Source organism: Protomyctophum bolini (assembly GCF_963924005.1).
Source record: "Protomyctophum bolini genome assembly, chromosome: 2".
Taxonomy (NCBI): domain Eukaryota; kingdom Metazoa; phylum Chordata; class Actinopteri; order Myctophiformes; family Myctophidae; genus Protomyctophum; species Protomyctophum bolini.
In genome coordinates, this window is record NC_137863.1 from 3,818,066 (window position 1) to 3,843,501 (window position 25,436).

At 43.4% G+C, this 25,436-nt stretch overlaps 4 protein-coding genes across 4 annotated transcripts in view; 2 read left to right on the top strand and 2 right to left on the bottom strand.

Moving 5' to 3' along the window:
* LOC308326274 (acyl-coenzyme A thioesterase 1-like) overlaps positions 1-4,388 on the bottom strand; it is a gene marked incomplete at both ends in the record, with an annotated part of 8,193 nt that extends 3,805 nt beyond the window's left edge. The window contains 6 exons of the mRNA XM_080779081.1: positions 1,374-1,490; positions 1,593-1,771; positions 1,875-2,086; positions 2,462-2,561; positions 3,197-3,454; positions 4,304-4,388. Of these exons, the coding sequence (XP_080635207.1) occupies positions 1,374-1,490; positions 1,593-1,771; positions 1,875-2,086; positions 2,462-2,561; positions 3,197-3,454; positions 4,304-4,388 (951 nt within the window). The remainder of the gene's footprint in view (positions 1-1,373; positions 1,491-1,592; positions 1,772-1,874; positions 2,087-2,461; positions 2,562-3,196; positions 3,455-4,303) is intronic.
* Positions 4,389-6,075: 1,687 nt separating this feature from the next.
* On the bottom strand, positions 6,076-14,242 carry LOC308329354 (peroxisomal succinyl-coenzyme A thioesterase-like). Its single transcript, XM_080783614.1, has 12 exons — positions 14,136-14,242; positions 13,159-13,288; positions 12,213-12,428; positions 11,451-11,550; positions 11,068-11,279; positions 10,487-10,662; positions 10,273-10,389; positions 9,748-9,833; positions 8,907-9,000; positions 7,672-7,752; positions 7,000-7,135; positions 6,076-6,453 (listed from the first exon to the last, which is right to left on the bottom strand). The coding sequence occupies exons 2-12, from the start codon at positions 13,271-13,273 to the stop codon at positions 6,353-6,355; spliced, it is 1,434 nt and encodes a 477-aa protein (XP_080639740.1). The 5' UTR covers positions 13,274-13,288; positions 14,136-14,242; the 3' UTR covers positions 6,076-6,352.
* Positions 14,243-15,817: 1,575 nt separating this feature from the next.
* On the top strand, positions 15,818-16,585 carry LOC308329424 (3-hydroxyacyl-CoA dehydrogenase type-2-like; the record flags this gene model as incomplete). Its single annotated transcript, XM_080783715.1, has 1 exon — positions 15,818-16,585. The coding sequence occupies exon 1, from the start codon at positions 15,830-15,832 to the stop codon at positions 16,583-16,585; it is 756 nt and encodes a 251-aa protein (XP_080639841.1). The 5' UTR covers positions 15,818-15,829.
* Positions 16,586-18,246: 1,661 nt separating this feature from the next.
* Positions 18,247-22,856, top strand: sys1 (SYS1 golgi trafficking protein). The gene is made up of 3 exons (XM_080783756.1): positions 18,247-18,518; positions 20,258-20,325; positions 22,216-22,856. Exons 1-3 carry the CDS (start codon positions 18,354-18,356, stop codon positions 22,451-22,453), a joined length of 471 nt encoding a protein of 156 aa, XP_080639882.1. The 5' UTR covers positions 18,247-18,353; the 3' UTR covers positions 22,454-22,856.
* The last annotated feature ends 2,580 nt before the right edge of the window (positions 22,857-25,436 follow it).

Below are 25,436 nucleotides of genomic sequence, written 5' to 3' on the forward strand. Positions count from 1 at the left end.
CATCATGAGTGTGTTTGCCTAATGCCTATGGTTATTACAAATTAATTTACTGGGCTAACAAGCGGGCTAGTATTATTGAGCAGAAAGCTAAAGCTGTGAACAACGTTCTGAAAAAAGGAGGTGGTTTTGGGGTTTTAGTCGAAAAATGTTACACTGTGACGGCAGCAAATAACAGCTACAGGAGAGGATGGAGGGAAAAGCCTGACTCTGTGGTGGTGATGGCAGAGAAGAGGACTCTGGCCGAGACAATAGCCATCCTGGACCATGTTAGTTTTTATCCCAGACATGCAGCACAGATAGACTTAAGAACTCCTTTATCCCATTAACCCTCTAACACCGCATTAATTTCTACTTGCAAAAAATAGATTTCAACCTTACTACTACTTTGCACTACTAGGACTGACACTAAAAAATATGTTAAAAAAAATTAAAAAATAAAGTTTGATGAAAATGTTATAATAATTATATAATAATTATATAATAATATAATAAATGAATAATTTACATTTGGGGGATATCTTTCACAATAATGAATAAAACATGTTCTAGACATTATAATGATCACAAAAAAACATATATTACAATTATTTTACCTACTTTTATTAGGGTAAAGGTCAAAAGTCTTAGGTTAAAAAATGTTCAAAATCGCACAGAGTCCAGACATTTTTTATTTGTGTGAATTTCAGCCTCTGTGGGGGGTGTTTATATGCAAATATCATGACCAATTGCATTGAAATGGCATTGCAATGAACATCACTGATGACGTTTAGGTGAAAAAAGAACAGAAAAAAATAATAATAATTTAGTAATTAATTAAATTAAAATTGTTGCTAAAAAGCAACTCTGGGTGCTAGAGGGTTAAGGGCCATTAGACTACAGTATATAATGAATCAATGGGGGCTGTGGGGGGGAGACGAGGAGGGAGGGGGTTGGTCAGTTAACGTATTTGCTTTGCTTTTATTGGTGTTGTACTTTTAACTCATGGCTTTTTTAACGTATTAAGCTGTTGCCTTTTTCTACTGCATTCTATTGACTGATGTAATGCATTTTTAAATACTGTTTAATGTTCATCATGCTCTTTTTATTCTGTATGTATGTTTTACACTGGAGCTGTTGGACAAAATAAATTTCCTTCGGGATCAATAAAGTATCTATCTATCTATCTATCTATCTATCTAGACTCCTGTACAACTGTAGCAATGGACTAATGGAAAACAACTGCATGCTCCAAGGATCACTAGGTGAGCTGAACCGTTTTCTTTTTTAATGTTTCAATAGGCTGGACTCACTGCCTCCAGCAGGCTTCACGGTGCTCACATGCAGAGTTGCAGACCCATAAAACTGTTTTCGATATTGACTCCATGAGCACTTACTCTGACACCAATCTGAGTGGCGACACGCAGAGCTACGTATCCCCCAAAGGAGAGACCGATGACCCCAACCCTGTCCCCACAGACCTGAGGGTAGTCTTGGAGGAGCTGGAACGCGGACTGTTGATGGATAGAACAAAATGGAGATTTTTGAGGACATGGAAAACACGATTCAGAAAGAAAACATGATGTACAGCCAGATTGTTGCCTGGACCCTTTTACCCTGAAGTAGCCGTCGCCCACGCTGACACAGTTGGGTGGACCGGGACGTATTTCTCTGTGGTTGAAATAGACCAGGGCCAGACTAGCGAAGCCTCTGGACGCAAACAGGGCAGAGCGATACTCATTCAGTCCTCCACCCATGCCCCACATGTCTACCATGGCTGGGAACGGCCCTGGGCCTACAGAGGGGAATCACTTGATTATTGCGAACGCACTGTAACAATGAACACGTTACATTGTTCGTCTCATGAAACGATTTTGTTTTAAAAATCACGTGCTCACCGGGCGGTAAGAACAACGTCCCCACAACTCCATCCTGGCGAATCTCTATCCTTCGTACGCCTGGCGCCATGTACCACCGCTCAACGCTTACCGAGGCCAGCTGCTCTGAACTCTGGCCCTCTTCAGTCAAACTGTCACGAGGCGACGTCACGTGGCCCTCCAATAAGGACAAGTGCACCGAGTATGGAGTCTCTACGTTGATCTTCCTCAGCCTGTGGACAAAGCAGCAATGTGTGTAAAATGTCAGGACCACGGTAAAGTGCTTTACATAGATTGTGCATTTCATTCACTCATTCACACACGTTCATTCATACACAGATGGCAGAGGAAACCATGCAAGGCACCAACCTGCACATCGGGAGAATTTAGGGGTTCAGACAGTCTTGCTCAAGGACACTTCGACACTATAACTCTGGGGGAGCCCGGGATCGAACTCGCAACCCCTGAGCCACTATAGTTGCCGCCCCATATAACTGCACTGCAATTTGTTATTACAAAAACTTGAAGCGTCATCATTTGAACGAGTTAAGCTTATTTACTGCCTGGTGTCCTTCTATTCTCTGTAACTCCCAGAATGAATGACTTACCTCACATGCCGCCTTTCCCTGAGTGCAGGGTGCAATCCCCAGAACAGACCCATTGGTTCACAGCCTAGATATGAACCTCCAACTGAAGCATCTCTGGATACTGTTGTCAGGAGACAAAGAGAATCACCAACAACATAAAATGACAAGACATTCCTACCTATTGCAGGTATAGGAATTGCTTGGCATGAAGATGGGAGGGGATATGGAGTGCTAGGGTGCATGTGTGTGTCTGTGGGGAGGGGGTGTTATTTGACAGTTACTACCTTGTGGGCAGGGCCTATTTCTTAGAACATATCCTGAACGTAAAAAAGCAATCATATATCCAAATTGTTATAGCACTTTGACGGGCCTTTATAGAGCACCATCTCCAAAACCGTTTTCACTTTTGCTCTCTTGGTGGCCGTCTTAAACTCTCTTGGTGGGCGTCGGTCTTAAACAGGAATAGTTGTGACCCTCTCTGTCATACAAACTCTATTTCCTCCTCCCTGCAGCTTCCAGGTGTCGTCCTGTCTGACGACTGCACAACACAGCTATACTGACCCTGGGTTAGGCAGCCCGGCCTCGCGCAGATCCACAACACAGCTACTATACTGACACACAGCCCTGGGTTAGGCAGCCCGGCCTGGTGCAGATCCACTTTTCTAGTTTCTTATCAGATTACAGCAATCCAATTCCTGAACCATTACAGACCATTGATTGATGTGTACAAACTACAAATAAACCCATGCTCCTCACGGTTAACGGTGCCCGTCCCGTCCGTCCTGTGGTGGGACAGTGCTTCCCACAGGTCACCGTCCTCGCTGTGCATTTGGGCGCGCACCGTAACGGGCCAGTGGGGGGGCAGGAAAGACCCCTCCACCACGACCTGGTCGTCTATGAGAGCACGAGAAGGCGTGGCTTTGAGGAGAGGAGCTGGAGACGTGCAGGCGTTCCTCCTCCATGGTACCGTCCATGGTACCGTCCTCCATGGTACCATCCTCCATGGTACCGTCCCTAAGACGGACACAGAAATAAAGACACATTGGAGCACTTCAAACCCATTTAGACCCGAGGAAGATTCTACGAATGCCTTCTCTAAATCATGACAGTTTTCTGTAAAACCTCATGTTTCTATGTCAGTTGGTGCTCGACCTTTATCATGTCAAGGACCCCCAGAATTATATGTATTTGGCCGCAGACCCCCTGCATCTGAAAATATGTAGTTCCAGGAACCCCCCTATTTTTCAATAGCTAAACTATAACATAATGATTGAAACACCAAAAGGGGTTCCCGCCCTGAATGGGTTTTAAGACCTGAGGACGATTCTAAAATGTCTTCTTCTAAATCCTATAACATTTTTCCAGGAAAACGTATATGTTTCTACAGTATGTGTCATGTTTCTACAGTATGTGTCTACAGTATGTTTCTACAGTATGTGTCATGGCCTTGGGCGCTCAAACCTCTTCCATGTCAAGGACCCCCAAAATTATACGTAGAAACATTATGTTCCAGGGACCCCCAGAAGCACATATTAGTGTTCAAAATGTTTGCTATAAAAACAAAAAACATTATTTATTTATATTATTTTTTTGTCTCTTGCTATAGTATGTGCTTTTATAGTTCAAATTGCGTTACAAATATAATGTATTATTATTATTATTATTATTTTTATATAAGTAAATAGGTGTTGCCATAAGCATTTGTTGGACTGGATTGGACTACATCCATGACAACAAGGTTTATTTCCTGCTGTCGGTGTACGAGGAGGTCGGTCATGAAAGCCTAGATTCCAGAGCTCATCTTCCAGAATGTAGGTCTACTAGAAAAACAAGATACGAGAAGTCCATCGATCCTTTCCTCACCCATCAGCTGACGATGCGAGAATGTCAACTTCCAGCCTCTCAGTATCACTCTGGCGTCTGCGAGCTGCCACAACGCCGCTGGCATGTTATGTCCTTTAACCCATTCTGACCTGAGATCAGATTCATACGAGGTTTCCACTGGACACACACTGGTCTGATGAACCCATTCTGACCTGAGATCAGATTCTAAAAATGTCAGTCGTTCTTCGAATTTTTCAAAAATAGCAGACCTACAAGCTCGTATCGCGCCACTCGGTGGCGCGATATGAGCTTGTAGATCTGCTATTTTTCAATAGGTAAAGCATAACATGATGCTAACACCAAAATGGGTGCCCGGTCAGAATGGGTTAAGCATAGTATTGGTCTTTCTTTCAGTCAAACCCTAAAGATGAAATAAATAAGTCAAATAGGAATGCTTTGTTTCGTGGAGTTTGCATTTACTGTAAAAGCTATATTAACGTGCATAATGCTGTTTTACTGTACCATCTGGAATTACTCACTCTCTGTAAAATGCTGATCAATGCACTCTGTTATTGTATGGACAGTATAGTGCTCTCTGCTCTGCTACAGATTAACCTCTTCCACATGTGTACTGTGTGACAATTCAGCCACTGTCTGCCAGTTATAGATATACTCTGTTAGACATTAACCTTTTGACGTCATGCATCACTAACCATGCAGATATAGACTTCACACTCGTGTCTGTCAAGAGACTCACCAGGCTTTCCACAGTTCAGTTGCCATGCTGGGTTCACAGGAGGTGCTTTGAACTCTTTTTCCTTCTCCTTCTTGTTTTAGGTGGGTTGTTAGCCATTGTATATTGTATATTTTAGTGCATTACTGCCACCTTCTGCTCTGAATGAGATAATTCCCTCTCTCAAAGTCTCTCTCTCTCACCTACACACTACAACTGCTTGAACTGCATCTACATGATATCCTATTAAACACTACACTCCTGTTAAGACATCTAACAGTAATCTTAACCTTTGCTCTCCCACCCAAGCGCAATAATAGTTTTTGTGTAAATTCCTGGAACCTTATAATTTCCTCAAATGATTCCTCATCGTCCAGAGAATGATACGGACAGATATTACGGTTATGTCTTTGTGTTTGTAAGGACAGATATTACGGTTATGTCTCTGTGTTTGTAAGGACAGATATTACGGTTATGTCTCTGTGTTTGTAAGGACAGATATTACGGTTATGTCTCTGTGTTTGTAAGGACAGATATTACGGTTATGTCTCTGTGTTTGTAAGGACAGATATTACGGTTATGTCTTTGTGTTTGTAAGGACAGATATTACGGTTATGTCTCTGTGTTTGTAAGGACAGATATTACGGTTATGTCTCTGTGTTTGTAAGGACAGATATTACGGTTATGTCTTTGTGTTTGTAAGGACAGATATTACGGTTATGTCTCTGTGTTTGTAAGGACAGATATTACGGTTATGTCTTTGTGTTTGTAAGGACAGATATTACGGTTATGTCTCTGTGTTTGTAAGGACAGATATTACGGTTATGTCTCTGTGTTTGTAAGGACAGATATTACGGTTATGTCTCTGTGTTTGTAAGGACAGATATTACGGTTATGTCTCTGTGTTTGTAAGGACAGATATTACGGTTATGTCTTTGTGTTTGTAAGGACGAGTGCCTGCCCTGAACACATAAGTCCTCCAAGTGTTCACCTCGCCTATGTGATTGATGTCTGTGAGTTGTTTTGATTGATTGAATACTTTATTAGTCAGAAATGAAAGACAGTCAGACATTAAGGCTATAAAAGTACAACACAAAATAATCCTGCATGGGGACTTGTTTCCATTGTGGTGCTAAGCATTCAATTCATCAACATAGCATACAAAATTAACACAATAACACGCCATGAACAAATACAAACACTACGTGTAGGAAATTACACATTTCTCTCCTTGTAGTCTCCTGATACAGTAGATGTTTTGAAAGAAAACCAGCGTTACACAACACATTCAACGTTTCCGTGCCAGTGAGGGCTTTGTAATTGTATTCATTTGGGGGAATGGGCTTCCTTACACATCACCCTCGTAAATTGCGTTCCATAAAAGTCAGTATTTTCTTCCAGGAATCCTCCTGGGCAGCAGCATGGGATGCAGGGTGTCCTCCCCAGACTGTGAGAACTGCAAAAGACAAATATTTTAGGTGGTATTTAGTAGTATAACAGTGAATATTAAATATTACTCAATACAAATTCAATACTCTTTGATAAAAGAGGGTTTATATTGTGAATCTGAAACGGAATCTGACAAAGTACAAAATTGCAGGTGTGTGAGGGGGGAGACAAAGACAAGGGGCTATATCTTGCGCCACCCCTTAACAACCCTTATCCCTAAACGAATTTGCCATTTTTTACTATTAAAAAGAAAAAACGTTTAAAATAGTTCAAATAGCCGATCTACAAGCTCACAATGTCTCGATGTAGATCGGCTGGTTGAACTAATTTAAAATGTTTTTCAAAATAGTAAAATAAATGGAAAATACGTTTAGGGATGAGGGATAAGGGTGGCGCAAGATGGAACCCATAAGAAACGTACTCTTTTTGGGTTTGTTGGCCCATGTGGAGACCCTGCTGTTTGGGGTGTAAGGAGGAAGAAACGTACTCTTTTTGGGTTTGTTGGCCCATGTGGAGACCCTGCTGTTTGGGGTGTAAGGAGGAAGAAACGTACTCTTTTTGGGTTTGTTGGCCCATGTGGAGACCCTGCTGTTTGGGGTGTAAGGAGGCTCGATGAGGTGACCAGCACCAGGGTACGACAAGCAGGAGAACAGGTGGTCTCGGCCTGCAGCCCTCAGGCTCTCCTCCATCTGGACACAAACAGCAACAACAACAAGCCCTTAGTGCAGTCAGTGCTTTGGTTTTCAGCCCTTTTCTACATCAAGGTCCATTGTTTATATATGGGGCTGTGTATCTACAGTAAATAGTGATCTACAATATATGGGGCTGTGTATTATATATATATATATATGTATGTATTCCATATACAGTATGTATCCAGAGCTAGTCAAAATGCTGTAATGAACTGTAGCACATGTCTTGTTCACTCTGCCAGTAGGCCAAAGTCCACACACTTTTCTTTCTTCATACATTTTATATCTCTTGAAATATTTAACCTTAATTTCATAATGGAAGTCAAATGAAGGGCCTCCCATCTGGCTGAAACTTTCCCCCGTGTATCGTACATCAATACACAACGTTATGTCACAGACTGTCCCCATGTGTGAGATCCACCTGAAGCCATGCCGATCCAATGTGGATCTTCACATGATCCATTTGTGGCACTTTGCATAGGCCTACAGTATCTAACAATCACCATGGTAACATGTAAACATATATACTGCACCTCAGTTGCATTCTCTCTACTTGCAGTGTTCTGGTCGTCTTCACCCACAATGCACAGTAACGGGCAAGACAGGTTTTCTAACTGCAAAGACACACACACTTTCTGAGGTCAGAGTTTGTTTAGCAACGCAAAGTAACACTGTTATTACTTAGAAAATAATGTAATTAATTATACAAATGAGTTATTAGTATATTAGTAACCTCGCCTCACCAGGCTTTCCACCACCTCGGAGGAAAGCCTGGTCTCTGTTTCAGAAGTCCGTATGATCCTGTCGGGAGCGGATGATATCGTTACGTCATGTTGTAGTATTGTTTTGTAGTCGACAAAAAATCGGTTTGAGGGAAAAGGAAGTTGCCGCCGCCTGTTGTTCTTGCCTGTCGACTACAAAACAATACTACAACATGACGTAACGATATCATCCGCTCCCGACAGGATCATATACCCTAAATGAAATTGTGCCCAGGCTAGTATATTTTTATATTAGTGCTAGTATTGTTGCTGAGACTCTAATGCTCATCACTGTCACGGTCCGCTCCTCGGACCGTGAACTTTGTATAGTATCATGTCTAGTAACATGTCAGTATCTTGTCAGCAGAATCATGTCAGTAGTATCTTGTCTAGTATCTTCTCAGTATCATGTCTAGTAGTATCATCTGCTCCGTTAAATTGAAACCTCTATATCTACGCTGATACGCTTTAGCCTCAGTTTAATTGTTGCCTATGTGCCTAAGTTAAGTTTATGTCGCGGTCCTCTCCTCGGACCGTGAACTTTGACTGTCCTTTATTTGAGATTGGACTTTATTATGTATTTCTGTCATTTCACTGATTTCAGTATGTTTTGTATGTATTTGCTCATGTGTTCCTGACTGTTCTCTTTGGTTTTGTGTTTCTTTTTGTAGTATTTGTGCCTAGTGTTCCTGCCTTGTAATTTGTCAGTGTTTCCACCTGTGTCCTTTTAGTCCCCCAGCCTATCCTAATGTTGATTGTATTTTGGTTCCACCTGTGCCCTGTTCTCCTGTGTGTATTTAAGTCCTGTGTTTGCATATTGTTCTGGTTGGTTCGTAGTTCCCTGTGGTGTGAGTTCCTGTATGGTTTCTGTGTTTTTGTCATGCCTTCTTTGCCCTGTTTATGGAAGAACCTCAGTTTGTTTAATACATCCTTCTAAGTTTATTGCTCTGACTACTGTCGCCTGCATTTGGGTCCTCTTCCGTACTCATTCCTGACAATCACGTTACCTTTAGTTTCTTCTCAGGGAAGACGGTGTTCGGCGACGAGGCCTTTCTGTAGCTGACATAATCCAGTCCATCACTCTGCCAGTACGTCTCGGGACTGTAAACACAGCAAGGTTTAAAACTGTAAAACATGAACGAGTCTCGGGACTGTAAACACAGCAAAGTTTAAACTGTAAAACATGAACGAGTCTCGGGACTGTAAACACAGCAAAGTTTAAAACTGTAAAACATGAACGTGAGCGTGTGTTTCACACCCCCAATGAATCGCCTGATTTGTTGTCACTTTGTTATCATAATTGTATCTTGAATCACGTGTATTTTGAATCGACCATTTTGTTGTTTAGACGGACCACTTCACATGGCTAAATCTCCAATTGTTGTACATTTCACAGCAGCGAGTAACTCCAAGAGGGAACTAAACAACAACAAAAAGAGAAAGAAGCCAGGCTAGCTAGTCAGCCTGGCTTAGAGACGTCCTATGCCCCAGAAGGGGCAGAAGGCGTAAGTAAATAAGATAGTCAAGCCCCGCACACACCGGGTGTGCAGCGACGCACGCGGCACAGGCGTTGCCGCGCGGCGGCGCCTGGAAAATAGAACAGTGGCGTGTCGGAGCGTCAGGCGCAGCGGCGTTCGCAGACGGTGTGTGCTGGGCTTTAGCTACAGTAGCATCCAGGCAATAATAGATCAGACAGTTTTATTTACCTACACAGAATGGCATAGTACCTTTCATAGCTTTCAGTACTGCTGTCACTAATGAACAGAATGGCATAGTGATCGCCTTACTTTTCATAGCTCTCAGTACTGTAGTATTTACCTACACAGAATGGCATAGTGATCACCTTACCTTTCATAGCTCTCAGTACTGCGGTCACTAATGAAAAAGTTGTTGACGTTCCCCATCGGACCGTTTACGCCAATCAAACACTTTGGCTGAAAAGGAAAAGAAAAGAAAAGGTCGATATAGAATCAATCAATATATGAATGTAGAAGCACAAGGCATTTCATACGACAGTGTGTAAGACCTTTGTGCCAGGCAGCCATACAGAGAATTCATCGTATGTCTTCATTCTGCTTAAAAAGCATTATTAATCATGCAGGACATGAAGTATGTCCTGTTCAAAGTGCCGAGGCCTGCACGGTGCTCATTGGCCCTTGAAATGGATCCAGTGGATCTAGTAGATCTAAAAGAAGAGGCTGGAGATGAGCAGTGTGCACTGCACACCTACAAACAAGTCACTGAAGGGAGCTACAGTGTGCACTGCACACTTGATCTTTGTCTCCTTGGAGTGGAGCACTTTAAAGGGTGCATGGATGGATGGATGGATGTGTGTGTGATGTTTCTAGTAGAGATTTAAAATACATCACTTACACGGCAACCCATCTGCGTGGCCATTCGCAGAGCCAGGTACACGCCGAAGGAGAAACCCATGACCCCGATCCGGTCCCCACACACCTGAGGGTGGTCTTGGAGTAGCTGGAATGCGGCCTGTTGATGGATAGAACAAAATGGAGCTTTTGAGGACACGATTGAAAACACGATTCAGTAAAATGTCACAATCAAGAGAAAGACACATTTTTAGTACCCTGAAGTAGTCGTCGCCCACAACGACACAGTTGGGTGGACCGGGCATGTCTTTGTGCTTGAAATAGACCAGGGCGAGACTAGCGAAGCCTCTGGACGCAAACAGGGCAGAGCGATACTCATTCAGTCCTCCACCCATGCCCCACATGTCTACCATGGCTGGGAACGGCCCTGGGCCTACAGAGAGGGAATCACTTGATTAGATGCACCTTTCACTTTATACGAGCGAGCGTGAATAAATAGCATAAATATATATTTTCTTAGTCTCTGTCTAAGCCTTAGGGCCGATTCATACTCCTATTTTACCGCTGTTTCGGCGCTGTAGTGCCGAAATGATTTCCGAAATGATGTCAGAAGTTTTCAGTAGCACCGAAGAGATAACTTTAGGACGGTACCCGCCCCCCCGAACCTCAAATGACGTCAAATTGTAGGCTCTACAGCACCGAACCGACTTTTATTCGGCTCTAAAATAGGAGTATGAATCGGCCCTTAGACTCTAAGGAGTTGTCCTATTTGTGGAGTCTTTTTCTGATAAAAATGATGCCAACACACTATAATGTTCATCTTGAATCACGTGCTCACCGGGCGGTAAGAACAACGTCCCCACAACTCCATCCTGGCGAATCTCTCTCCTTCGTACGCCTGGCGCCATGTACCATCGCTCAACGGTTACCGAGGCCAGCTGCTCTGAACTCTGGCCCTCTTCGCTCAAACTGTCACGAGGCGACGTCACGTGGCCCTCCAATAAGGACAAGTGCACCGAGTATGGAGTCTCTACGTTGATCTTCCTCAGCCTGTGTGTGGACAAAAGCAGCAATTTGCGTAAAACATCTGGATCACTGGAATGCAGTTATATCGATCATCATAACTGCATCATGTACATGAGATGAGCTTGATGGAACTGAAGATTTAATAATTACTCCTTGTGTTCTTTTCGATAAACTGTATTATTACCTAATACGTACCGCACATGCTGTCTTTCCCCAGGCGCAGGGTGCAATCCCCAGAACAGACCCATGGGTTCACAGCCTAGATATGAACCTCCAACTGAAGCATCTCTGGATACTGTTGTCAGGAGACGAGGAGAATATCAGTGGATTAACCAACAACACAAAAATATGGCTGATTATCTGATTTAAACTATAAGTAGTGAGCGTTTTACTATAATTACAATTACAATTTAGGCATTTAGCTGACGCTCTTGTCTTAATCCAGAGCGATTTACATTAAGCAAGAACAAAAAAGCATGGGAATACATCACATAAAAAGCATTTATCATGAAACATGCGTAAGCTAAGAACGTAACAGTGGAATATCTATATAATGAAACTATACATACTATGCTATACATATGTACTAGTTTAGTTTAGTTTAGTTTATTTGCACATATATACAGCTAAATAATAACAACAATATGGTAAAACTATGACGTGCTATGACTACATACAATGCAATTCTAGTGCTGTCTACATAACATGCTATAAGTCTGTATCAAATGCTATCTAGGTCTACAGAAATGCTATCTAAGGGGGTGGGGTAAGTGCTACGGGCCATGATGGAGTCTGAAAAGGTGGGTTTTCAGACTACGGCGGAAGATTGGGAGTGATGCTGCAGTTCTGATCGCAATGGGAAGTGCTTTCCACAGTTTTGGAGCCAGAAGGCAGAAGAGTTTGGGACGACCATTTATGGACCATTGATTGATGTACAAATAAACCCATGCTCCTCACGGTTAACGGTGCCCGTCCCGTCCGTCCTGTGGTGGGACAGTGCTTCCCACAGGTCACCGTCCTCGCTGTGCATTTGGGCGCGCACCGTGACGGGCCAGTGGGGGGGCAGGAAAGACCCCTCCACCACGACCTGGTCGTCTATGAGAGCACGAGAAGGCGTGGCTTTGAGGAGAGGAGCGGGCGACGTGCAGGCGTTCCTCCTCCATGGTACCGTCCCTAAGACGGACACATCAGAAATAAAGAAACGTTGGGGCACTTCACAGAGGAAGATTTCATATTGCCACAATGCTGTGGATTTGTACTGTAGCCACAACAACCATTCTACATGTTAACCGGAATGCTGGACCCAGAACACTCTCGCCCGCAGCGGTTCTTCTATATTCTTGTATTTGTTTAAATAAGTTTTAGTTTAGTGTCAGTAGAGCTCTCGCCTACCGAATAAGGTTAGGTTTAGGCATAGTTTACTGAGGTTACGTTTATGAATACATGGTGGCGGCCATTCCGAGGTCACCGTACTTAACCCGGGGCGAGCGTGCTTTGGGCCGAGCGTTCTTGTAAACGTCCACAGTACTGAGGGAACTAGTGATTTGTGGTTCCCCTCTTGTGAATTTGTATACGTGCAAGATTTTAGGGCAATAGGATAATTTGCTAGTTTGATAATTAATCAGCAGCAGAGGCTCATGAGGCAGAGCCGGAAGGTTCCATCGATGGCTCCTCCGGGCTGCTTGTCGAAGTGTCCTTGAGCAAGGCACTTAACCCTTAACTACCCTTTGGTTGGTGGCGGTGTGGGTGCCTTGCCTCTGCCATGCAGTGTGTATCAATGAATGGGAGATTTGAGATGCATTGTAAAGAAAGCGCTTTGGAGAAAGGCGCTGTATAATCAGATACAGTCCATTTAGCATTTTCCTTGTAAGAATGTACTTGAAAATACAATTACAGTACTTACCCAATTTACGATGCAAACATGTCAACTTCCACAATCTTCTCCGTATCACACTCAATTCCGTGAGCTGCCACAACGCTGTCACAGCTGCTGCATGCCCTTTAAGCATCATGGTCATTGAATCAAGTCAACCCTAAAGACACATTACTGGTAAGTATAAAAACCAAAATACTGCATTAAGAAAAAACGGGAAAGCATCTGTGTAAATGTTTAAGATATTTGCAAAATATAGCAGATGTGCAAGCTATAGCTAGTCTGCTATTTTTGAACATTTTAGAAAAATCTTCAACGAACTACTTTGTTTAGAAGGCATTTGTAGAATCAGCCTCAGAGGATCACCTCTAACTTGCAAAATGAATGAATCATGCTGTTATACCCAGCTGAAGGACAGGGCGACAGGCTACTGATCAAGGGTGAAAAGCACTGTGTTGTTGTTGTTACAACAGTATAGTGTCTGGCCAGAGCCCTCTGCTCTGCTAAAGATTAACCTTCCTTCTGCCACATACTGTGTGACAACTGACAAGTCAAGTCACAAGCAGACACTATACTGAATACAGTGCACTACTACCACCATCTGACCAGTAGTGGAAAAAGTAGGCTACTCAAGAATTGTGCTTTATAAGTAAAAGTATCAATATATGCCTATTGCAATGTAGAAATACTCACAAGTAAAAAGTCCTGAATTCCAAATTTACTTGAGTAAAAGTACAAAAGTATTGGTAAAATGTACTTTAATAGTCTTCACTCCTTTAATAGGCTCCTATGCTAATAAAGTTGTACAATAGTTGCCTTTGATTGAGGTGTAGTGGAGTAGAAGTAAAAGTATTGAAATTTGGAAATACTCAAGTAAAAGTATAGAGTCTCACACTGTAGCCTACCTCAAAATGTACTATAGGCTATAGTATTACTGGTATTACTTGGTTATTATGACATTTCTGCAGCTCTGCACACCAGTTGTTTACACTGCGATTTACACTCACCACACTATTTGGAAGTTCTCTGCGAAATGGACACACAACCCCGGCCGTCACCGTCCATAAAACATCATATTTACTCTCTCATAGACATATGGAACATAATATAATAAATAACACTAGCAAGGAAGCTCACCAGAAATGCCGTCAGAATAAGATACCATCACACTTTTTACGATAATATATATATTCTTTTTTTTATATACATCAAATATTGTTTATGTTGAACTTTTACTAGCTCTGACACATTATTATTATTGTATGTTAATAATTCATTATATATTATTATAGAAATGATATAAAAAATAAATAAATATAAAACAGGACTTTATTTTTATTTTATTTTGAAAACGGACAGTGAGAAGAACAGTGAGTGATCATATCCGGGTCAAACGTTGACGTTGAGGAAGGAAAAAAAAAAAGAAAACACCAGAAAACACAAGACGCGACTCGAAAGATAGTTTGTTTGTTGGACTATTATAGCTCCGCACATCTCTCTGCTTTCTTTACATTTTATCCTTTTTAAAGATTGTAGTTCGACAACAAAGAAGAACTTTTTCAGTCCAACAATACTTCCGTGTTGCTGTCCAGACAGAGGGACCCATAAACCATCCATATGGAACCTTCACCATCACACCGACTGCGCTGAATGTAAATAAACATCTTGTTAAAATGTTTACCATGTCAATGTGTTGTTGACTTGTTGTCCCACCTGTCTGTGGGTCTAATTATTGTTTTATTTTATGTATACGTTTATTTAACAGGGACAATACAAACAACAATGTATCAAGTTGTAAAAAACATATAACCGTTGCAATCAATGTATATGGGTTTGTGTAGCCAAGGCTAATTTGCAACCCCAGTCCCTGGTTAGACTGCTTTAGCTACCGTGGCTAAAGCTAAGCTAAATCACAGTGAAGACGTGGAGAAAGAGGTGACGTTTTTTGGTTTAGCAGAGTGTGATGACTGACTCTGATCATATTATGGTTACGATCCCTAGTAGTGACCACAGCTAGCTAGCTAGCTGCAGTAGCTCGCTAACGTGTGTTGTCGGCCTGCTGTACGTGTTGACTGTACAGTACTTGAGTGAGTGATCCATTCCTTACCAGCATGGATTAAAAAGGCAGTTATATTCTCCACGCATTTCATACAGATTTAAATAAACCCGATACAATACATCTATGATTGATATAGTCTCGGATTAAGACATCTTAATTTTCTGATGAATTGAAAGTGATGTAAACAAGTCTTGGGTGCTTTTCTGGATTCATCCTCGTAGCAGTTTCTGAAGTCTCACTGACTTTCACCGTGGTTATTTGCCAGATTAACAGTTATTTGCCATATTACCAATTTACCATAGTTAGTTATTTGCCGGATTATCATAGTTATTTGCCATATTACCATAGTTAGCTATTTGCCAGATTTTCAACCTCGACATTACCAACTCCTCATCACCTGGATCTCCATATATGGAGCGGACCAACAACACATCACGATCACGTGTTCCATATAGGGTCATCACCTGGATTTCCATACATGTAAATTAAAAGGATGACATCACTCTGACATCAGGATAATACCATAGTCTAAAAGATCTGACCAACGGGATGACGTCAAACGCAACGTCCGGCTGAGTGAATTGACTGAAACTCTGAAAATCTGGCAAATAGCTAACTATGGTAATTAGGAGCATCAAGGGCATGGTGGGGCTGGTGACAGGCGGTGCATCTGGACTGGGAAGGGCCACTGTAGAGAGACTAGTGCAGCATGGGGCATCCGCTGTGATCCTTGACCTCCCCTCTTCTGACGGACATGCCCTAGCGGCCAGCCTGGGAGACCGCTGTGCCTTTGCGCCTGCTGATGTGACGTCGGAAGCAGACGTGGCGTCGGCCGTCGCTCTGGCCAGGGAGAGGTTCGGGAAGCTGGACTTGGCGGTGAACTGTGCCGGCATCGCTGTGGCTGTCAAGACGTACAACTTCAAGAAGGACATCCCTCATAGCCTGGACGACTTTCTACGTGTCATCACTGTGAACATTGGAGGGACCTTCAATGTCATTCGCCTAGCCGTTGGGGAGATGGGGAAGAACGAGCCGGGTGCGGACGGACACAGAGGCTGCATCGTCAATACTGCGAGTGTGGCAGCATTTGATGGACAGGTGGGTCAGGCAGCCTATTCGGCCTCCAAGGGTGGAATTGTTGGAATGACCCTACCCATCGCAAGAGATCTTGCACCCATGGGCATCAGAGTGGTCACTATAGCACCCGGTCTGTTCTCCACACCTCTGCTGGCTGGCCTTCCAGAAAAGGTCCAATCATTCCTGGCTCGCCAAGTGCCCTTCCCTTCACGCCTGGGAGACCCCGCAGAGTTTGCCCATTTGGTGACATCAATAGCAGAGAATCCCATGCTCAATGGGACATCTATCAGACTAGATGGCGCGATCCGCATGCAACCCTGAGTGTGTGTGTGCAGGGCTCGACAGTGCGACTAGGTACTCGCATTTGCGACTAAAAATATCACTGTGCGAGTTGTAAAATTAAATTTGTAGCACAGGTGCGACTACAGGATTTGACCATTCAATCGTGATAAAGACAAGTCTCTGTCTACAGCAAGTGCACATTCTATAGTCGCGGTTCTATACCTACATTTATATTTCTGAACGGCGGTGTCGTTCGCCAAAAAGAGCAGAGCTACAAGCTAACAACGTGTCGCGGCTCAATGCGGTTTTCATTTGAAGATCTGTCCCTTTGCTCCCACCGCCCCGCCCCTCCCTGTGTTGCTGATCAGTTCTCTTCTCTTCCCTGTCAGCAGCGGAGCGAACGCAACAGGATAGCATGTATTGGTACGGGATGCCGCCGAATAATCGATTTTTCGATTATGTGTTGCCGTCCCTAAAATCGAAAACCAACACACTCGGGTATCTCCAACGATCTCAAACCCCCTGAATCCTCCGTCAAGACCTTCATCCTCAGCATCATTCTACAAACACGATTGTTGTAGTGTGTAGTGTTAAATGTCGTGCGTGTCGTCGTCGCGTCGCCCCCCCCCCCCCCCCCCCCGCGCACATCAGTAGCACTAAAGGTTTTCAAAGAGATATACCTGCCAGACAGTAGGATACAAAGGCTGAAAGGCAGTGTCCGAGTGTATGGATTTTGGCCAGGCAGAAAATGGATTTGGACAGGCGGACGGACGCCTGTCCAAATCCATTTTGTAGATACGCCTCTGCAATACTCGAGGCACAAGACACACAGGACTCAAGACAAAGAAACAAGTATCAGCCAAATCACCCAAACGAGTGAAAATAGCTTATCTACACGCTCACAATAACGGGCAACCATTTGTGTTTGGGAACCAGTGCCTTTTAATAGAGCCAGAAACCGACAGAAATGCGTGTATCTTTTTTTCCATTAACCCATTTTGGGGCGGGAACCCCTTTTGGTGTTAGCATCGTGTTATGCTTTAGCTATTGAAAAATAGCAGATCTACAAGCTCATAGCGTGCCACAGAGTGGCGCGCTACGAGCTTGTAGGTCTGCTATTTTTTGAAAAATCGAAGAACGACTGACAACACGGAAACATAGCTTTTTCAGAAAACTGTCAGGATGTAGATGACATTTTTAGAATCTGATCTCAGGTCAGAATGGAAAACTGTCAGGATGTAGAGGACATTTTGTAGAATCTGATCTCAGGTCAGAATGGAAAACTGTCAGGATGTAGAAGACATTTTTAGAATCTGATCTCAGGTCAGAAAGGGTTAACTGACTACTAACTAGTGCCGTTTTGTGTTTCAGGCTCTGAAAGTGTCCGTACTCTCTACACTGCAGGGGAGCGGCGAGCTGTCTGACATCTCTCTGGACTCGCAGCACGCCCTCCCGGGTGTGTGACATCTCTCTGGACTCGCAGCGCGCCCTCCCGGGTGTGTGACATCTCTCTGGACTCGCAGCACGCCCTCCCGGGTGTGTGACATCTCTCTGGACTCGCAGCACGCCCTCCCGGGTGTGTGACATCTCTCTGGACTCGCAGCACGCCCTCCCGGGTGTGTGACATCTCTCTGGACTCGCAGCACGCCCTCCCGGGGTGTGTGACATCTCTCTGGACTCGCAGCACGCCCTCCCGGGTGTGTGACATCTCTCTTTGACTCGCAGCACGCCTTCCCGGGTGTGTGACATCTCTCTGGACTCGCAGCACGCCCTCCCGGGTGTGTGACCCTCCAGACGGTCAGCCACCATGATGGCCAGTCACTTCCGCAGCTACATCTGGGACCCGGTGCTCATCGTGTCCCAGATCGTGCTGATGCAGTGCATCTACTACAGCTTCCTGGGTCTGTGGATGGCCGGCGTGGACAGCCTGGTGCAGACGCACCGCTCGCTGGATCAGATCTTCAGCTATGAGGTGAGTTAACCCCATTTTTGGTGTTTTAAGCATTATGTTGTGCTTTAGCTGTTGAAAAATAGCAAATCTACAAGCTTAGAACTTGTAGTTTCTTTTTTTTTCTTTTCGTGAAAATGTGGCGCAAATCTTTGAATATATATATATTCTCTCAGAGGGAACCTTTTAACTCAAATCTTTGAATATATATATTCTTTCAGAGTGAACGTTTTTAACTCAAATCTTTGCTTCGGGAGGGGGGTCCCAGGAACAACATATTTTCAGATGGGGGTCCGCGGCCAAATATAGATAATTCTGGGGGTCTTTGACATGAAAAAGGTTGAGTACTACTGACATAGAATTTTTCTGAAAACTTTTAAGACATTCTTTAAGAATCGTCCTCAGGTCAAAATGGGTTAAGAGACACAGTAAACGATGATTAGCGGCTTCGGGTGTTATCAGATGATTTAATCTGCGTCATCAGCCGTTCCCAACACCATGATCCAATCACATTTCCACATTACTGACGTGGTTCTCCGATGTGGCGTTGGTCGCATTGTCTTAACTATCACTAACCGTAACCCTAAATATAACCCTCACTCTTAACCGGCCATACTAATTACCTTAACCTCATATCGGTCTTAACCGGGGCCATGTAAATCGTTTTAACGATGTTTTTTCTTTGGTGGCAGTAATTTCACTTATGCATTTCCTAGTCTCCTACTCGCGGTAGGCAGTATGTGGACATACTTAGATGAAGAAAATGCCCAGCACTCATTATATGTCCTTTTACATGATTTTATTTCCCTCTGAGACTGAAAACGAATACGCGTTTCGGCCTGTTTTGGCCTTCCTCGGCCTTGACAAACGCTGAGGAAGGCCAAAACAGGCCGAAACGCGTACGTTTTCTTCAGTCTCAGAGGTAAATAAAATCATGTAAAAAGGACATATAATGAGTGCTGGGCATTTTCTTCATCTCAACTTATATTTTCGAGCCTTGGCACCTATAAGAATTTAGTTTGGACCTGTCTGGACCTTGTCTGCTATGGCTGCACTTCTCTCTCAGTATGTGGACATACTGCCATGCATAGTCCACCATAGATAGGTGAATGAACTGTATCTGTCTGTGGGCAGGCATATGCTGTGCCTGTGTGTGCGTGAGTGTGTGCGGCTGTATGAGTAGAGGATTAGAGGTATAGGTATTTTTTATTATGTTGTAACATTTAACTCACTTACTGTTGTAATTTGAAATGTAATTTTGAAATGAAATGTACTATTTTGTAATGTAATATAATGTATTGTGTTATGTTTTAATTTATTTCTGGACTCTTGGAAGATTAGCCGAAAGGCTAAAAGAGATCCAAATGAAAATCAAATCAAACTGGCTGCATTGAATGGTCTTGATAAGATCATACTGGTGGTGATTATTGGACGGTTGATAACATTTGAAGCAGGTCTCTCTAACCCTGAGGCTGATTCTATACAAATCTCTTCTAAATGTATGTTTCTATGTTTCAGTGGTGCTCAAACTGTTTCATGTCAAGGACCCTCAAAATTATTAAAAATGCATTCAGCAGCCGACCCCCATCTCAAAATAGTTTGTTCCATTCCAGGGACACCCAGAATATATTTAAGGCATTCTATTGAATAGCCAAAGTATAAAATGCTTTTTTTTAGCTCAAATCTAAAATTAAATAGATGCTTTTAATGTTTTTAATGGGTTTAAACTTTAGATATTTAAAACCTGTTCTCTTTCCTTGCAGGTCATCGGAGTTGCTACGATGCAGGGCCGACTCTCCATGATGGCATTCATCCTGAACTCACTCACCTGGTAAGAATTATATCCATAAGTAGCTTTTTACCGTTACCAAAGAAATTAGTGTCTGGTGTGCCTATTTTGGCTTTTTTTTTTAAATAAAAAGCTAAATTGTCGTGATGCATTGTGACCTTGTCGGTTGGCTCATTTATCAATTTAGCCATTTTTAGCAGACGCTATCAAAGTGTTGTAGAGGCCAAAGAAACGGGTGTACGTACGGAGCACAATTGTCACCATTCCGTCGCGACTTTGACTTTTTGACAAACTCTCACGTCTGGTCTGAGCGTTGTGTAGGCGGTGTCTGTACTGTGTCTACGCCCGTCTGTACGGGCGTCTGTACTGTTGTCTGTACTGTGTCTACGCCCGTCTGTATGTGCGTCTGTACTGTGTCTACGCCCGTCTGTATGTGCGTCTGTACTGTGTCTACGCCCGTCTGTATGTGCGTCTGTACTGTGTCTACGCCCGTCTGTATGTGCGTCTGTACTGTGTCTACGCCCGTCTGTATGTGCGTCTGTACTGTGTCTACGCCCGTCTGTACGGGTACTGTGTCTACGCCGGTCTGTACGGGCGTCTGTACTGTGTCTACGCCCGTCTGTACGGGCGTCTGTACTGTTGTCTGTACTGTGTCTACGCCCGTCTGTATGTGCGTCTGTACTGTGTCTACGCCCGTCTGTACGGGTACTGTGTCTACGCCGGTCTGTACGGGCGTCTGTACTGTGTCTGTACTGCGTCTACGCCCGTCCTGTTACTGTAGACATGCAGAGCAGCGTTCCAGTTTGACAGGAATCTGGACACATGTACAGTATCTACTATCCACTCCTAAATGTAACGTTAATCACACGATATCATCAAATTCTTTATCGTCTCAAAAAGCAGTGCATTGTGTTGTATATACGGAGCAGGATGCATCCAAATGTATTATTTATTATACTGTACTTTTATTATGTTTCCAATACATTATAATTCCATTTATAATCATTTATTATTTATTTTAATTATCTCATAAATGATATCCTCACAAAGACACACACACACACACACACACACACCAAAGGTCTGACATGCGGAAATCACCCGTCGCTCCCGACAATGCGTCGGTCCGACATTCGGTGCGCCGTGCTTGCGGTCAGGGTTATATCGGAACTAAAGCCTGCCCCGTACCCAACGCGTTCATTTAGACAGCGCCAATAAATACGCTGGTTTGTTACACTCCGTTGACAAACGAGGGCCGTTGTCTTCATATCAGTGTCTTGTGTCGTCGTCCTCATTCAGTATTTTATCTGTGACGTGAGCGCCCCCTCCAGAGATACTTCAGTAGTTTAGCCGTGACGTGAGCGCCCCCTCCAGAGATACTTCAGTAGTTTAGCTGTGACGTGAGCGCCCCCTCCTGAGATACTTCAGTAGTTTAGCCGTGACGTGAGCGCCCCCTCCTGAGATACTTCCTGGTCCTACTTTTGAGTCGCTTTTGTGTCCCCATAGAGTTATACTGTGACGCTCCGTCGGACTAAATCTGAGACGTAAACAACCACGAAAGTCTCATTTTTACCGCTTTCCTCGCAACAACAAAGCTGCGCTGCTCTCCCAAATCTGGCTGTGTGACAGGCCGTCTGCCCCACATGGAATACTATCGCCATTTTATTTTCATTGTGTCAACTAAATCCTCATTAATGCAAACTAGATTCAACATACTCAAGCCTGCACACATTCTAAAATATAAATAAAGATAGATATTAGATATTTCTATTTACAATGAGACGCGGACGGGAGCTGGTGCCACTTGGACCCGGACGTACTAACGTAGCACTACAAAATGACGTCGGACTTAAAAATACTGAATTGAAAGAACAGTCACTGACGTTACTGTCCTATCCTCCGCCTCCCTGCTTGTCTCTCCCCCGTCGACAGCGCCATCGGCCTGTGGCTCTTCATCCGCCGGGGGAAGCAGTGCCTGGACTTCACCGTCACCGTGCACTTCTTCCACATGCTGGGCTGCTGGGTGTACAACGCCCACCTCCCGGCGCTGTCCTGGTGGCTGGTCAACGTGGCCTGCATGGCCCTGATGGCCGTCACCGGGGAGTACCTCTGCATGAGGACGGAACTACGGGCCATCCCGGTCAACAGCGGACCTAAGTCTAACCTTTGACACGCTCAACAGCAGGACCCAAGTCTAACCTTTGACCCGGTCAACAGCGGACCTAAGTCTAACCTTTGACCCCGCTCAACAGCAGGACCCGAGTCTAACCTTTGACCCCGCTCAACAGCAGGACCCGAGTCTAACCTTTGACCCCGCTCAACAGCAGGACCCGAGTCTAACCTTTGACCCGCTCAACAGCAGGACCCGAGTCTAACCTTTGACCCGCTCAACAGCAGGACCCGAGTCTAACCTTTGACCCGCTCAACAGCAGGACCCAAGTCTAACCTTTGACCCCGCTCAACAGCAGGACCCGAGTCTAACCTTTGACCCTCTCTCACTGACTTGACCCTGTTGTTCTTCTTCTGACTTTATATATGCTCAACGTGAAGATCTAAATATGGACCACATAAAAGGAGTTTATACTCGGAGGAGTGAATGTTTGAACTGCTGCAAAATGGAAAAGACAAAGCGTTATAAGCGGCAATAATGGCAGTAATGCTGGAGCGAAGACAGCAGAGACTGAACTGTGACGTTATTAACGTCGAAGATATACGACTACAACGTGATCTGTGTGATTTTATTTAGTCAATTTAATGAATAATAGTAATTTAAGTAAGGAACTATACCCATCTGTAACAGTATAGGAAACATATTGTAACTATAGTAACTACATTGCTTCTCTCCGTGGCGTCCACTGGTCCCGGGACCAGCACGAGTTCCAGGGAGCGTTCCCCAACTCCAACTAACGGGATTTGTAGACTCAGCAGATCTACAAGCTCGTAGCGCGCCCCCCCAAAAGAATTGCTTTAAAAATGTATAATATTCAAAGATTTTCACACATTTTCACGATTTTTCGAAAATAGCCAAAGTACGGTATATATATAATAATAGTGGTTAAGGTGGTTCAAAATCTAAAATGACAGGAATGCTTTCCCGGTTTGAATGGGTTAACAACACACATAAAGAGGTTTTTGTATTATATTCTCATTCCACGTTTCTTCCTGGTAGTTGTGTGAGATCTGGAAGCGGGTGGCTTTTTGCTTACAGTATATTGTGGACGAATACTGGACAACTCACCCCGGTGCTTGCCCGTTTTTCCTCCCGGAATTTTCCCCAGTGAGGGGGATAACTTTATTGAAAAATATAAAAAGATACTCCTGTGGAAAGGCTATATTATTTTACTTATATTGACCCTATAAACAATTTAGTATTATTTATATGTAAGGTTTTGCCCACTGAAATGGTACCTCGTCAGATAATCCCCCACATATCCTATACAACAACTTCTGTTAACAGACTTCACTGTAGTAGCTTTTCATAAATTATATTTGTGCTGTTCTGCTGTCATGAAAGTTTATATTAGATCAATTCAAAGTCCAGCCGTCTGCTGTCCAGCCTCTCCCACCCCTCACTGGGGAAGGTTCTGGGAGGAAAACAGAAACGGGGTGAGTTGTCTTGTTACCTTGTGGACTAAATGCAGTGTTACGTTTTCAAGCCCGTTGTCTGGACTTTTCACAGTGCTTCATTTCATCGGGTGGGTTGATATTATTCACAGGTTATGAATTATGATGCATTTTCCTTTTTAGCCAGTGTGTCTCCAGTTTGCTTCATACTGTACAACATCTCCAACAGTTCAAACCAACCGCTGTTGTACTTACACTAATCATTTCAAACCATGATACCTTATATTTGGCTTTTTTATGATATATATTTAATAAATACTGTGAACCCTAATGGGATGCATTGATATGCTTTTTTTCCCTCCCTCTACAAGCAATATGTAGAGAAACACGTAATAGTTAATTTATTTTTATTGGCATCAAAATATAGTTGACGGTACGAGTAAGGTTATACTCATGGTACTCGATGGCCCATTTCAATTAGTAATGCGTTAGTAATTATGAATTATTAATTAGTAATGTGTTCATAACTTTAATGCTGCAGCTAGTAAAATGTGTGGATTATTTTAATTCATGTACTGCTGGGTAACATAACCTATAATACATGATAATTTATCTGTTACAATTTACAATTTGGGCATTTAGCAGACGCTCTTAATCCAGAGCGACTTACATTAAGCAAGAACAAAAAAGCATGGGAATACATCACATAAAAACATTTATCATGAAACATGCGTATAAGCTAAGAAAGTAACAGTGGAATATCTATAATGAAACTATACATATAAGCTATACATCTATACTACTATGCTATACATTATGTACTATGACGTGCTATGACTACATACAATGCACTTTGCTGTCTACATAACATGCTCTAAGTCTGTATCAAATGCTATCTAAGTCTACAGAAATGCTATCTAAGTCTACAGAAATGCTATCTACATTTATGTTTTGTATTTAACGAGTAAGACGCGCAAACGCGGGAAGCGAACGCAGCTCGTACATATTTGGGTTTTGGACGTATAGCTGCTTTGGGGACTCCTTATATGGTGCCCCTTTTGTGCCCATATATGGAGCTGAGTGGACCTGGCCCCTTTTGTGCCCATATATGGAGCTGAGTGATTGCTGATGCAACACACTCCATATTTGGATAGCGGGACAGACACACGGACAGACAGACAGACAGACATGATCTGCTAGGTCTCATAGTAAGTGCTCACTGCGTGTGAAATACCTCATGTTTCTGTATCAGTGGTGCTCAATATTTCATGTCAAGGACCCCAAAAAATGATATGTAATTGGCCGCCGACCCCCCATCTGAAAATAAGTTATTCCAGGAACCCCCCCAGAAGCAAAGATTTGAAAAATATATACCGGTATTCCAAATTTGCGACACATTTTCACGACTTAAAAAAAAATAGCAGACCTACAAGCTCATAGCGCTCCACTCGGTGGCGCGCTATGAGCTTGTAGATCTGCACTTGACATCTAAATAGGGGAGAAATTATTATGTATGAATAATATGCTCATTTTAATACACTTAGATATTCTCCATTCAGGGCATCATGCAGATCTTACTGACGAGTCAC